General features: G+C 39.3%; 1 protein-coding gene across 3 annotated transcripts in view; it reads left to right on the top strand.

Annotated features, from left to right (window-relative positions):
- The window catches only part of KCNK2 (potassium two pore domain channel subfamily K member 2), a 148,538-nt gene extending 141,057 nt beyond the window's left edge, over positions 1–7,481 (top strand). For all 3 annotated transcript variants that reach the window (XM_054195404.1, XM_054195402.1, XM_054195405.1), the window contains one exon: positions 5,354–7,481. In XM_054195404.1, the coding sequence (XP_054051379.1) occupies positions 5,354–5,671 (318 nt within the window). In that variant the 3' untranslated portion in view covers positions 5,672–7,481. The remainder of the gene's footprint in view (positions 1–5,353) is intronic.
- The last annotated feature ends 8,048 nt before the right edge of the window (positions 7,482–15,529 follow it).

Below are 15,529 nucleotides of genomic sequence, written 5' to 3'. Positions count from 1 at the left end.
CGAATGCTGGATGAGTTTCTTGAAAGCTAAGACAAAATGTTATGTACTCTACTCTGCTGCCTGGATAATGTGACATGTACGTGCTCTTTCTGGCTTTGTCTCTGAGTAGCGTATCATGGAGAGGTTAATTGGGTGTGTTATTTTTAAGTAACAGAAAAAGTACATTGGAGAGGAAAAATGAAGCTGCAAAACATTGGAGAATGCGTTAGGGATAAATGTTAGGAATTGTATACTGAGGAACTTCTAGAGCATTAAGAATATCTGTAAGGAAGGCCACTTTTTTATTTTTACCCTAAAATGCAGTCAGATGGATATCTCAAGCTCATCTACTAACCCAAACCCCTAACCCTTTAATTAATTCTTTTGGCTTGCACTAACATGGCCGTTGTAAAGTGTATGAGCCCCCTATGCCAAAGGAAACAACATAAAGTACAGTTATGAAAGAAAAAGCTATACACATTATTTAAAAATATATGTTTTCATTTTCTAGCTTAGAATATATAATGTTAATTTTTTTCTTATTTGGTACTTAGTGGTTTATCTTCTCCCAAGTGTATCATAACTTTGATGTCGTATATCTGAACCCCATGCAAGCAGGCTGTCTTTGTTCCCTCTCTGTCAGTAGAAGTAGATTAACTGGTTATACTGTAATGGTGGGAATTTTTCAAGAAACTCCCTGAGAGAGAGGAACAAAACTAAGGCAAAGTTAAGTTAGAGAAGTCTGTATTCCTTTTGGTTTATTTAAAGACATCTTTAATTAGGCTTGTGGGGTTTTTTTTCTGTTAGACCACAGATGTGGCTTAATTCAAAGTACAGATTACACATGTGAAGGTTATGGCTACATGGCTTGTGCTGTCCAGATCGCTCTTAATAGGATGAGTGGTCATCCTGCATGGTGGGCAGTTTTGTTTGTATATTTATTTGGATATCTCTTGTGAATGGGGTGTCCAGAAAGATCCCCAAACTTCTGACAAGTATAAGGAGTTAGAGTAAACGCACTGAAGAATGAAGCAGGTGCTTCAGTATCTTCAAATGCCTTTTTTTTTTTTTTTTTTTTTTTTTTTTTCCCCAGTAGCATTCCCTTGGGCATACTCACATTCTGGGTTATGCTGTTGGCCTCTGTCCAAGTGTGGAGCTCAGCTAGACAGTGAGAAAGCTAAAACATGGTGGTGATGAAAACGAATAGAGAGTTTTGGTCTTGCCAGTGATATTGACTGAGAGCCAGTTTTAGGCCATTATTAATTTAGATGGGTTTTGTCAGGAATAGGTAAAGGAATGGTTGCTTAATGTCCGTGTTTATACCTAGTTCTGTCAAATTCAGTATGTCTATCTTTAAATGATATTGGTGATAATGTATGTGCACAGCCTGGGAACTGTTTGGTCATTGAGGAAGTTCATGCAGTATTTTTTGATGTATAGTTAAAAACAAACAGACAACCCCCCAAAAAATCAAAAGTAACTTTAACAGGAATGAGTGGACACACTTCAGAATTTTTCAGAGGCTATTCCTCGTTATAACCTAATGTGACATTTCCACCACAGGTGGATATCCAGGCCCATCTGCAGTGGTTGCTGGAGGCCACACAGCCTGTGCTGGGCGAGGAATTGGCTGTTTGATAGAAAAATATCTTGTTTTTTGTGGTGAAGCGTGCTGTGTGGAATATTTACTTGTGTATACCATTACAGTATTTCTTGAGAATTTGTCATTGAGACCTGTCTTCCCTGGACTCATAAGGCAGTCACGTATTGCTTCATGATAGTACTAGCTGTGTTTGAAGTACAATGTTAATATGTTAAGAGTTGATACTCCTTGCAAAATACATCTAATACCTTGCAGTCTTAAGTTGGATTTTGATGTGGAGGAAATTAATCCTGGAGCTCGGCTAGGGCCTGTGTCCCCATTACTGGGGGCCTTTCTGTTCCCCAAAGACTGGACGCGAGCAGCATCGCCAGGTTAGTGCTGCTTATTGTATGGCTGAGTCAGGTGCTATCACTGTGACATGTTTTTCCTATTACTTTTCAAACATTTTGCGTCATTTAGCCTTATGTAGAATACTTAGTTGTCAGTAATTTCTGTGTCTAAGAGGCCTAGTCCTCATGTCACATTTCTCCCAACTATGACAGCTGCAGAGTATACAGAGCTGTGTGCTGTAATGAGGCAAGAGAATTGGAGAAAAGTAAAAAATTGTTATGGTAGGTAGGTATGTTAAGATTTTTTTTGAGCAGCATAGGCAACTGGCATTTCAATCACTTTGCATAAGACATTTTGTGACTGTCAGCCCCCAGATGAAGAGGAGCTGTAATGCAGTATGATAAAATGTCATACCCTAAGGACAGAAAGAATCTGAACGTATACAGAAATGTCCCTATGGATAAAGGAGGGATCAAATTATAAGAGCAAGTTGCTTATGTACACTGGCAGTTAAAAACTGCACGTTTCTTTTCCTATAACCTTTTGTGCTTGAGTCTGTAAGTGCTATGGAATTAAGAGTTTTATTCCGAAGAGATAACATTTATGAGTGCATTTTGGTTCACACAACAGCTAGGGGCTGAAAGCAGTAATTTGGGGGACACATAGTTCACACAGCCCTGAACTTCTAGTTTCTCATGCCGTGCCAATTACCTCTGTTTTACTACTTACGTATTTCAATTCTGCTTAGCAATAGCACCGCGTTTTTAATTTTTTCCCCATGATTTTAATCTAACACTCTAATTGTGCCAAGCAGCATCATAGCTCTGGTCTTTGGGAAGATAGGATTGAGTCCACCATGTTCATGTTCCGCATCACCTTAATTGGAACATGAGCCCATCTCCAAAGGCATATTTAATGATGTTTTTCAGCTGGCTGCGTAAATGTGCTTCCCAAAATAAATCTAATTGGAATTTAGTAATGAGATATCCTAACAACTACAATTTTAAAATTCCCTTGAATAACTTACATGCACAAGAGTTAAAATATAGCAGCATGCCCAGCGCAAGACACGTCCATCACCAGCATGCGGTTAGGTGGGCTGGCTAGGGAATTCTGAGCCTGTCCTAGGGGTTATAGGCTTGCTTTCATCAGAAGCATGGCCAGCTGTTTTTTATTCGCTAGGAAAACATGAGAGAAGTGGGGACTGAAACTACTAGTGACAGGAAGGTTAAAAAAGCATATGGGAAGACATTTCAAGATGCTTGTAGCTTCCAGTAGGTTTCCAAGACACAATTTTAAAGCTACCAGTCTGATAACATCCCTTGGATGTGACCATATGGAATGCCAGAGATGTGTGCCTGAGCAAAATAATTGGTTTGGTAAAGGGTACAAGTGTGTAGGGTAAAATAGGAGGAACCTGTATACTGGCTCTTTGCTCCCCCGGACAGAAGCACGCTCCAGAACCTGAGCAGCCTGCCTTTAGTAAAGCTTTGGAGAAGGATGAGGCTGCCCCAAGGTGTGCACTGATACTGCTTATCATATTTTTATTACTTGTTTACGACAAAAATATTGTAGCAGCTGAAATGTTTCAGCATTACGGATTTCATTATTTTCAGATCTGAAGTGCAGTGTGTCTGATCCTAATTGCACAATTTAAATACTAATAATCATTCAGCTGGGCAAGTCCTCTGTGTATTACAGATAATAATCCTTGTTTTAGAAAATACACATAATGGGTCCACATTAGTCATCTGTGTAATTCACTGAAGCTGAGACAAATGTAATAAAATGACCCCTGGGTAAAGAGATCTTTTTGTTTTGTTTCTGGAGGGGGAAAGTTTTCCTGAAACCCTGTCACTCCTGGGTGAGCTGATTATTTTTTACCTTCATTATATTCCTGTTTTCCACTGCACTGCAAAGCATGAATAAGCTCATGGCCACTTTTTTTCTGATGGCTTGCCCCCCATATTTCTCTGGGTTAATTTTTTAGCTTTTTTTTTTATTTCTGTGTTCACCAAGTCCAAGCTTGCTTGCCAATGATTGAAATTCTGGACTGAGCAGTACCAATTAGACTAATTTATTTAAGTGGGTTAATTCTTCTAAAATGCTTTGCTTTGGAGTTATATTTATCAGCAGTCTAGCTTCCCTGTGCGATATCTTTCAACTATTAAACCGCCTACAAAGCAGAGATTTAAAGAGACACGATCTGTTTCCTTCACAGTTATAACGAGATAATCTCCCCTAAAAGGTGACTCTTTTAATTACCTATATCACTTATTTAATATTGTAACAGTGGTTTGGTTGAAATACAACAGCAAAAACATAAATAGCAGATAAATTACAAGGCCATAGTTCACCTCAGGCTATTATCTGGGTGAGCTGCTCAGTCTACCTCATCCCATATCTGAGGAAAAATAAGGATAATTTGGGATTCCGTGCCAGCAGCTGCCTTCCTCAGCCCTGCCCTCAGAGCTTGGGCTCGTGGGATGCTTCAGCTTTCCTACTACTGAAACGGTGGACAGAAATCCTAAGGGGTAAAAATTGTGGTAGTTGTAGTGAAAGGGGAGCAGCCTTTGCCATAAAGGCCGTCAATATAAGGCCGTATCGAGTTAGAGCACAGGAACCGAGCGGGCAGCAGGGGATATACACGTGCCTGTGAAACGGTGGCCATGGTATGAACTAGCACCTTGCAGCCAGCCTGACCGGAGATGCAGGCTTGGCGGTGGCAATACCCCCCTCCAGCTGTATGGTAATGGTACAGCAGCCGTCTGCGGCCACTGGGTGTGATCGGTAACGGCCCCCGGAGTCCCACTCCACAATTGTCTTCATGCTGCTTTTCAGTATGTCATTTTGGTGGAGCCAGGGTGGTAAGCAGACATGCCGCTGACATGACTGAAACCGCTGCTGTGTTAGCGCTACGTTTGAGCAAGCACAAAACAAGAGAGAATACAAGCAGCTGACGTTTTCCTTTAAAAAAGCTTTTCTGTCTAAATTTAGAAAATTCTTTGCCAGGTCTCCCAGGGATCTTTCCAGAGAGAGTAAAAGTGCTCATAAATAACCCTGCACCCTTGTAACAATACATAACACAGCCTGGGTTGCTGGGATTTCAGCATCCGCTGACTAGCTGGGTACTGTGCAGCTGTCGGGGCTCTGCAGCTTCCCTGCATTGTTGACTGCCTATAATTAAAGAAAATTTAGCAGAAAAGATTTTTATTGTGTTTTTAGAGTTGTTGTTAACTCTTACTGGTGCAACGTTTCTTCTTGTTTAGTTGCTACCGATAAAAGAGCGAGTCTGCAGCATGAGAAATCTGTGCCGGCAGCAGCGGCAGCTCTTTGCCAGCCCAAAGCCTCATTGCTCTCTCACTGGGCTCTTGAACCTGAACAGTGCCTAAAGTCCTCGGCCCCATAATGCTTCTTTTTTTTGTCTCATTCTTGCCGCAGGTAGGGGAATTCAGAGCCCATGCTGCGGAGTGGACAGCCAATGTCACCGCAGAGTTCAAAGAAACTCGAAGGCGCCTGAGCGTGGAGATCTATGACAAGTTCCAGCGGGCTACCTCTATCAAAAGGAAGCTCTCTGCAGAACTCGCCGTCAACCACAATCAAGACCTGACTCCCTGCAAGAGAACCCTGTCAGTCAACCATCTCACCAGTGAGAAGGACATCTTGCCAGCTCTAACAAAGACGGACAGCATTTACATGAATGGTTTGACACCACACTGTGCAGCAGAAGAGATAGCTGTTATTGAAAACATTAAGTAGCCATGACTTCGGATCCCAGTCCTTGAGAAGCTCTTGGCTTAGACTAGCCATTTACCTTTTTTTCTCCACCCTGTCGATGATCAATGCTAATAGCATTTTATATGTGTGCATGAGTTCCACAGAAACTGCAGTCCAGAGTTACCATCGCATCTCTTCAAAGACACAAAGATGAATGGCACTTCTGTTATCGAAAGATGCTGGAACAAGCAACGTCTTCTGCCTTTCTCTGCCCAGACTGTTTTTTCACTTCTCCTAATGTGCCATATGGCCTCAAGAATGAATCACACTTGTTTATGGTAACAATGTAGCTTTGAGGGATCAGTCCTTAAAATTTCAGGGTCTACCTTACTGAGCCTAGGAATGGACCATTTCTGGACTACAACACACTTGTAAATGGCAAGAAATTCTTATGCAGCCTTTTACCTAAGAAATTTTTGTCAGTGCCTTATCTTTTGAAGAACCAGAACCTCTACAGTTCCTGTATGGCTTTTTGTTTGTTTGGTTTTTTCGCATGAGAAGTGTATTTCATTTGAGCTTTCATTCTTCCTGAAATGATGGTGTTTCCAAGGTGTCTGTCGTGAAGATACCAACCAGCATGAATGAATGCCAAAACTCAACAATCGTCAAATGATGTTCTTAGCTCTAAATTTAAAGGCACTGCAGTTTCAACAGTTGCAAACATATCCCCCAGAAGCATTTTGTTTTACTCAGGTCCAGCTGATGCTTGTTCGCACTGACTTGTAGAATTTGCAGACCATCTTCGGGTCTTATTTTTTCAAGCAGTGGTCAGCAGTTGTTTTTTTCCTCTCTGTCAGATGTACCAAAAAATCTGCAGCTTATCTATCAGTAAATTATTTGGTAGATGACAAGAGCAAATAAAAATTACTATTTTGAGGAGAGGCAGGAGAGGCTTTTAATTGCTGTGTTCTAATAACCACACCCAGAAAACAATGCAGAAAAATACAGCGGTTTTTAATAAGCGTAAACCTTCTGCCAGCTATTTGCTCTATGAAAAGGATTCTTAACTTCCTTCCTCTTTTAAGTCAAGTCACACCAGATGCCATATGATATCTTACCCAGGAATCCTGCTGGAGAGCTTTCCTGAATGTCACAGCGTGCGGCGGCTGCCTGTGCCGGAGCTGTGACTAACGTGGGAATGCAATTGAAACTGGTATCACTGTGACTTTCTACATTTCAAGGAGAGATGGCTCTGAATATAAGTGCAGGCATGAAGAAGAGCTGATAAATAGCACAATCTGAATACCGATGATTGTTCAGACAGGATAGGCTGACAAGAAGCAGATCTAAACCAGACTATGGGTTTTCTTTATTGGTTTTAAGAAAACACATTAACTTTAATTTTGTATCTTCTGTTTTGCTTATAGATGTACATGAGATTCAGAAGAAATGCAGGATGGAATGGATAATTTTGCATTTTTTTCTTATGTTAGTCTATTGTAACCTGGCTGTACATAAAATGAGTAGAACAGGCCTTAAAGAATAATTTAGGCTCTGTGTAAATTAAAAAAGAATGGGACTTTGCTGATTGGGCATGATTCAAGTGGCAAATCTTAACAGCATCTCTGACCATTAGATAACATGCAAGATATGAATGTTAATGTTTTTTGGATGCTTAGCTTGTTTTCTAATAAATATAAGTTAATATGTAAATTCAGTCAGTTCAGTGTAAATATCAGTCAATTAACATTTACAGAGAGTACGCTTTTAAAACTAAGGAAGTTCCATGACACAGCACTGAGCAATGCTCTTATAACAAAGACCCTTGTCTCCCCAGCACAGTGTTCTGAATGTCCACATGGCGAGGGTTCGTCTTGCCATGTATAAACTGTGAATTGTAATGAAAAATAAAGTTTTTAATTAAAATAAGCTTTTCTGAATCTCCTGCTTGCTACAACTGGAATGTTAAGAAACAATTTGTGAAACAGATTTTTGTGCTTTCATTGGTTACAGAGTATAGCAGTTCGCCACCTGCTTTAATCTAAGCTGGTTTAGCAATAAAGGCTTGACTCACCCGGCACAGAAATTAATTTTTTTTTTTTCCTTCATAGTAAAAATAATGCTCTTTGGTTGCCGTACCTTAAGTTGTGTTTCTTGCTGTTTTGTTTCAAAAACTTGGCAGGCTGCACTTCCTCCTGTCAACGTGCTACAGAGCTGGTGGCAATTGCTCCGTCTTGGCAGGGCGGGAGGCGCGGGGAGCTCTGCCCTGCTGCCCCCCCAGTTCTCCCCTGCTGGGGGGAACCTTCTGCAGAAGTGTGTGAGGAAGCAGCTCTAAGGGCAGTAGCCTTTCACACTAGATCAGTCATTTCTGCAGTGAATATTTTACAATGGCCATGGCCTCCTCGATTCAGTCTTGGCCAAGGGGGCCCGCAGCTGTGTGGTGGTAAGTGAAGAGGACCGTTTGTTTTCCTACATCTCTCCAATCTGATTTGTGTGGGATGTGTCTCAGTGCCTTTTGGAGCTGCTTTTCAGAACGGGACTGGTAACGTTTAATGATTATTGTCTTTGACACTCAGAGATGTGATACTTTAGGTTAAACCCGTGGATCATTCTAAATATCGCGTTTCCATTTACCAACCTATGCAAGTGAGCGTCTGTGGAGTTTCTTTCATTTTAAAGAAACTTCTGGTCATCTCAGGATCTGCTGAAAAGAGTTTGAGATCCTGTGACAATGTTTGAGAGATTAGGATGGATATTCAGCATTTATTTACCTTTATTTTGTATATGATTTCTGGGGAAAGTACCCCTGTTAATTTATATATAAAACTTATTGTTTCTTTTTTCACGTTTGTAACAGATCTAAGTTTTATCCTACCTTATCAAAATAAAATAGACTATATTTGCCTGTTTGGAACAAAGCATTAACAAATAAAATCCTTTATCTGTAAGTTTAATAACTGAAGAAGAAGAAAAGATGCAACAGTCCAGATGGTATAAGTAGGTAGAGTTATCACGATCCAAATGTGTCCAGTACCATTAATGTTATTGGAAAATCTCCCTCTCCACATACAGTGATAGATCACATATGCTGTGGATGGCTAAGAACATTTATAAAACTTGATGAACTCTGTAAAGTTTTTTCTTTTTATTCCTGTAAGAGCAGACTTCTGTATTAAAAACCCGTGTCTTTCTTGCCTCTGGAAATCTTGCATAGCTCACTTTTCCATTACAAATGTGGAGCTGCAAAAGCATGAATTGGGACTTAATGAAATTCTGTTTGTAACCGTCTTCCTCTCTCACACACACGGAGACATTTCCAGACCGTTAGGATACTTGCTACTTAAGCAAGTTTGGGAAAACGGCATTTCAGTTTGATAGAGGGTTGTTTTCTCTTACACTGCAAATCGGATACCATAAAAAAAGACATTGGCAAAACATTTTGGATGAGAGACAAGTTCTAGCATATAAGAATCTGTACAGGCACATGTGCCACCTAACAAAATAATTTATTTCTCAATGTTAGAGGAAACGAAGCATTAATAAAAACAATCTGAAATCTGTTTGAGAAGTAGCTTGAAATAATCTGTATTGTTTACTGTTTTCTGTGATAATCCTGCCTCTTTTTGCATTCTTTCATGTACTACATCTGGTAAAGTGTTGGTCAAAGCCTTGATTTTTGGGTAGCCCTACATGAGAGGCAGGGAGATTGCGTCACAGAGAATTTGTTCCATGCCCTGTTCTTACTTAAGCACCAGTGGAAGAGCTTACTATGGCATGCCCTCCACGTTTTGTAGCGCCTGTCCACCTGGCTCCAGCCTGGCTCCCTGTCCACCTTTTCCCAATATTTAGGCAGCCTTGAGGTGCTACTGTCTGAGCTGCCAATGGCCTGGAAGGGTCAAACCCAGAAGCTTGCTGAATCTCATGAACGTCCTAGCTGTGCCTTCCTCTCTTCACCTCTTCCTGAATTTTTTTTTTTTTTTTTGATACAAGAAGAAGGCTGAAGAGTAACATAGGAACCCACGGAAGTGCTAAACCTCTAAAGGGACCACCCTTGAACTGGAATGGACCTTCCTGAGGTTACTAAGCAAACCCACAAGACCAGGATGGCAGATGGGAGAAAATCTGGTCTGTATGTTTGTTTTGAGTTCTTGCTCCTCCAGCATTATTTCTACACCAATGATCTCCAAATAGGAATACAACATGCCTCGTGGAAGAAGAAATGGAAGGCTGCTCTACGTAAAGTGAATCCTACATGCTTATTGCAAGTCTATATATGTATACAATTCTATTTCCTGGTAAGAAAAATTCTCCTGTGAGGGAAACTACATATATTGTTGAAATACAGCGGTAATGTTTCTAATAAATTGCTGGCATACAGTTATGTGGTAATTACCTTTTCTTTCCTACCTTGCAGTACTGTTTGAAAGAAAGGGATTTTATATATTAAGAAAAATAAATATTTTACATTAATTTGTCAGAGTTAAAGTAATTATTTTGTCATAGAAACATGAGTAAGTTTTTTTTGTTGTTTGTGTTGCCCTACAAATTTAAACGAACAAAGTAACCTTATTGCAAACGAAGTGTTCTGTTTGAGGAAAATAGGGAAGATGATGATTTACCGTTATTAGAAATAAAAAGCTGTTGAGATACACCGAGATATTAAAAATGCTTGCTCTTTCATTTGCGCAAGCATTCTCTGCTTTGCCAAATTATTATTACAATTGTAAAAAGCCTGTGTGAGAATCAATTGTAATAGATTTATTCTAGTTAGAAAACCTGAACATTTTCATTTTAAGCCATTGCTTATCATGTTTTCACAAATTTTCAGAGGAATATGTTGAATAAGTCTATAAACAGGTACATTACTTACTGTAAAACATTCCTTTACCCTTTACATGTAACAGCTGATACAGTAGCTTATACAGCGTTTTATTCTGGACACAGATATATTTGTGCCTTCAATATTTATCAACATTGTTGTATAATCTTAAATTGACTAAAAAACTGACTTGGGTACATTGACTATTGTTTCATGTTAATTTAGTGATTTGACAATATAGACCAATTTAAAATCCGTATCTTAGAAAACCAATGGACTTCACAGCTTTTTATGAATTATAGCAGTCTATCTACACTGGTGATATAATAAATAATATATTATTTGTTGCCTGATTTAGTTATTTCTAAATGTTTAACTTATTTTCTAGTCTAGATGCTTAGATAGATGATTACAGAGAAAGAAACTAATCTCTATGGTTTGTAATTAATACACTATGATCAGGCTATTGGTATTAGAATTCTTTGTGACTAAAACTGGGATAATACGTTGTGTTCTGTCTCCACTGTTACTAATTATTATTAGTAGTATTCATTAAATGCTCTGGGTGCACTGTTTTTTTTCTGGGAATGTCACAAGAGTGTTTAAATAGACATCTTTAGTCTGACTTCTTTGGCAAATGAATGTCCTCAGTGAGAAGCTCCTTTAGAAGGATTTACTTTATTAACTCAATTGTTAATTCTAGCTAATTCTCAAGACTAATTATGTGCAGCCAGATCTTCGTCCTCCAGAGAAAGGTATATAATACGCTTATAATAGAGATCCTGATGGGAATGTACTATTTGTCATTAGTAATAAATAACAATATTCTCCAGAAGATGAACAGCAGCCTGAAATGACTTCTTAAATAGTAGTTTAGTGATAGCGCCTTTTTTTTTTCTCCTTGCACTGGATATTTGATCCTTCAAATTAAACAGGGAGGTCTGAGAAGTTTTGCTGAAGAGATGCATCTTTCACAGTAAGTGTATTTTAGCCTTGTTTGCCTCAGGGGAGACAGACTAACTTTGGTGGATGACTAGAAATATCGCATCTATTTGTTAACAATTCTCTCACGGGAACATGAGAGAATGCATTGCTATACCGTTGATTCTGACTTTTATACCAGTCACAAATCTGCTCCTGTTTCGAATGGATTTTGCATTTTCTCCGAAGTTTATAGTTTTCAGTATTCATGCACTCAAGCATGCTAAATTAGAGTGATGGAAAGCCGTTCCTAAAGTTTTTTTCCAAGATCATGGTTTTGTCCAAAGTTTCCCTGTATTTTCTACTGATTTCCTGACAGTTGAGTGCCAAACCCAACAGGGATATCTGAGTATTAAAGTTAATAATCTGAAAGGGGCAAATACAAGATGTGCCCTGGCAAGGTAGAGTGAGTCACGGCAGTGGGCGATCCCTGATTCAAGTCCACTAGATATGGTGGCAAACATGATCAAGAGAGGTTCTGCTTTAACTAGCACAGCCACACTTAGTATATCCTCCTCTGTAATTTATAGGGCATTTAGAATAATTTGTTACCTTTGCTTGTTCTGTAGCAGAAGAGAGGAAATTTTACAGCTTCAAAGGCACTGCATTGCACAGTTGGCCAGAATATTAGCCCAAGAATTGCAGCGCAGGCAATTGTAGTGAACTACAGAGTGAAGTTGCAAAGTCTGAATGTTTTTTTAATATAGAATACCTTAGTGGTTTGTAGCAAAAAGGAGGATAAAAAAATTAGGCTCCACTGTGAAAAGTGAAAGTGGGAGTAACATGTCATGTACTATTGTGCGCTTTATAAAGTGGAGGTGGTACAGGCACAAAGACCTTTTCATTTCTCAGTGTCCTTAGAGACTGTCAGGAGAGAGTCAAGAGTGTAGCCTGCGTTATATCAGTGTGCTCTCGCTCCTTTGCAATGCTTTTGCAAGCTCTGAATGTGCCCCAGCTATAAATGTATTACACGTTTCTGGGTGCCGGTTGATTAACGATGATGGGATAGCTTGAAAGGGAAGAAACTTTTTCCCTTGCTCGTACTGCACAGGTGGAGTAAGAAGAGATGGGTTTGGCGCTTGTGGGACAGGAGCAGCCTTTGCGAACAGGCGCTCCACAGCCGAATGCTAGATGAAATTGGAAAATGCTTTTTTCCAATAGGAAGCCCTTAAAACACTGTTTTACTTAGAGAAAGGGTTTTGAAAAAATGGATTCCTATTTGCTCTATCAAGGCCAGAGCAGAGGCTGCAGGGTTTTTTTTATCACTGCAGCTGTATGCTGCTTTTGAGCTTGGCCTGTCTTTTTAATGAGCAAGACTTTAGTACAAAAGCAGCACTAGAAGTGGTTTCTACTTGTGCAGACTGAAAATATAAGGAAACGGTTCCTTGAAAATGAGTAAAGAGAAAATTCCTCTCAAGTCTTGCTGCTGGTTGGTGACCATGGAAACCAGGTTTAGAACTGAAATTAATTTTTATTGTCAGGACGGAAGGGCTGCATTTGCACATCAGTTTAACTCTGCTGACCTCAATGAAGTTGTTCCATACTTACTGTCCTTTAACAGAGCCTACTGCTCCAACAGGAAAGGTTTACAATGGAGAATATGTAGAGCCCTTAACTACAGAGAATACCGTAAACCCTTCATCCTTTTCATTACAAATCCAAAGCCAGTAACTCCATACAGAAAAACAGAATGCAGAAATGCATAACTAGCTACAAAGATAAGTCAGGATATCTTCCTTTCATTCTTTTTTTTTGTAGTTTCTGTTTATGTCTGTAGGCTGTAGTTAAACGATTTCATACATTTTAATGTTTTTTTAGTAGCATCTTGCATAAAAAATGTAACTTATTGAAGCAAATTTCTGTGCTGTATGCCTCTGGTTTGCACATTTCTGGTGCTATTAGAAACTAATAAAACAATCTCCAGTGCAGGTAGCTTATTTATGAAAAAACACGCATGAGAAATGGTAAAGGTAGACTAAGCATCTGATTAGTCTTTTCCCAATTAATATGCCAGAATTTTTGAAAACAGTATGTTGCTGTGGAGATTGTGGCATGACATGATGTATGAAAAGGACAACATGATCATGTGCAGACCTCCATGGGTTGCCATTTCCTGCAGTGCCTGAGACAGCTGTTGGAATTTTATGCAACCAAACTAAAGCTGTTTTCCTCTATCTTCCAGCTTGTCTGCCTGTCAGTTTGGTAATTTTGCAGCAAAAAGATCTTTAGAGCCTGTTGGAAGAAGAGAAATACAAGGGATACTGACCCGAAAGGATCTGGGGGCAGCTGCGGTGATTACGTCAAGTTCTCAAATGTTTTTTTTTTCTCCACCTGTGCTATCTGGGAGCTGTGCGAGAGATGTAGCTTGACAATTTAAGTGCTATCTCACCACTGCAAATATATAGCTTGGATTTGAAACTGCCTGTGAGCACCCCACTAAATCTTATCCCAAGATAAATAAACTAAAAATGAATTGAAAGAAGCAATGGCAATTCTTGGGACAGGAATTATCTCAGGAGTTTTCGATGGTCAGTCTGTATTTGAGCTGTATCTGAAGCAAGTGGTCCTTAAGGCAAGTCCAGAGTGTTACAAATCAGGGTACCCCGAAGGTACCTGACTTCTTATTCTTCCGACATCCTACAGATGATGATAAAAGCCAGAACTAAAAATCATTAGCCTGAAAAATCATTACAAACAAAATCAGTCCAGTTCAGCAGAATTCCTTATTTCCTCAGTATTATCCAGCAATATCCCACCTCTATGATGCAGCCATTTTTTTCTTTTTTCTTTCTTTTTCTTTTTTTTTTTATTTTATTTTATTTTATTTTACATTTGTTGTGTTGCACAACAGTTAGAGAGGAGTTTGAGAGTTAGGTTTACATACTCTGTTCCAGTTTGTGGCTGAGTTTGTTGAGCAGCAACAAGAATCTCTTTAGCATAATTAACAACTGCATTAGGATCTGTCTGTAAAAAGAAAAAAAATATGTTTTGAACATCTAACATAGAAAGAATTCTGGAGTTGCATTTTGTTTTCTTTTTACTGCTGCAGGTTTGTGCCAGCACTTGCTTCCCCTCATGCTTGAGAGAAGCTCTCTACAGGTGTTTTATCACCTTTTCTTCAATCATTCTAAGAAATTCTCTTTTGCTGTGATAAAAATACAGAGTACTATTCGGTTACTGTTGTGCTCAGAGCAAATTTGTTGTGGTCACTCTTCTTGTTTCCATTTTGCTGGAATACTCCATGTATGTCTGTATCCCTGTGCTTTCTCTTGTCCTGGGATTAGAGCCTGTGGAGATAGGAATCACCTCTTTGGTCTCTGCTGTATTCTCTGCTGTGTGCCATAGGGTTCTCTGTTGGTATTACAGTAATGCAGATTCACGATGTGATCAAACAATTGCATCTATTTACTGCTTCAGATACCAAAATGGCTAATTTCTTTCTTGCGGCAAGGAAAATGAGTCGTCTTGAATACCTCAATCATGTAGACCACCAGGAACTTCTCGTACTCCCTGGTTATCTTGGACATTGGTAGTTAGTTTATCGGCTTGGATATCTAGTGAAGTGCAGGGTGATTTTAACAAAAGGAAAAATTTGTGCACAGAAGAAATCTTTCTGAACTAGGATGTTAAAAAATTGCTGTGTGTTTGTGGAATTAGGATGATACTTTAATTCTTAACCAATGCAGTTTACTGGCAATGATTTGTGGCTATGTAATAAATAAAAAGTATCACCATAGTGAAAAGTATGGGAACCACAGATAATATGTTAATTTTGTTTGCCATGTTTATTTGAGAGCTCTCTAAACATCTGTCAAGTCACTATAATGAGAGGCATGTAAAATCAAAGCCAGCACTTGGGGTCTGGCCTTCTCCCCAGAACAGAATTGCTGTCTCACTGAAACTTCATAGTCTTAGGCTGTAAAGCAGTACTCATTAAATGTCACAATTTTTCTAAAAAGTAGGCATCCCTCAAAGTTCAGACTCTTGGAAAGCATATAAAGGGGAATAGACTTTGGATCTGCGCTTTAAGCTGGAACAATGGTTACCTCCGTAGTCCCTTTCATGGGAGATGACAGCAATTATTAATTTACTTAAAGCTA

The sequence above is a fragment of the Rissa tridactyla genome, chromosome 3 (assembly GCF_028500815.1).
Source record: "Rissa tridactyla isolate bRisTri1 chromosome 3, bRisTri1.patW.cur.20221130, whole genome shotgun sequence".
Lineage (NCBI taxonomy): Eukaryota > Metazoa > Chordata > Aves > Charadriiformes > Laridae > Rissa > Rissa tridactyla.
The sequence above is the reverse complement of the archived record's forward strand: the minus strand, read 5'-3'. Positions and strand labels throughout refer to the sequence as shown.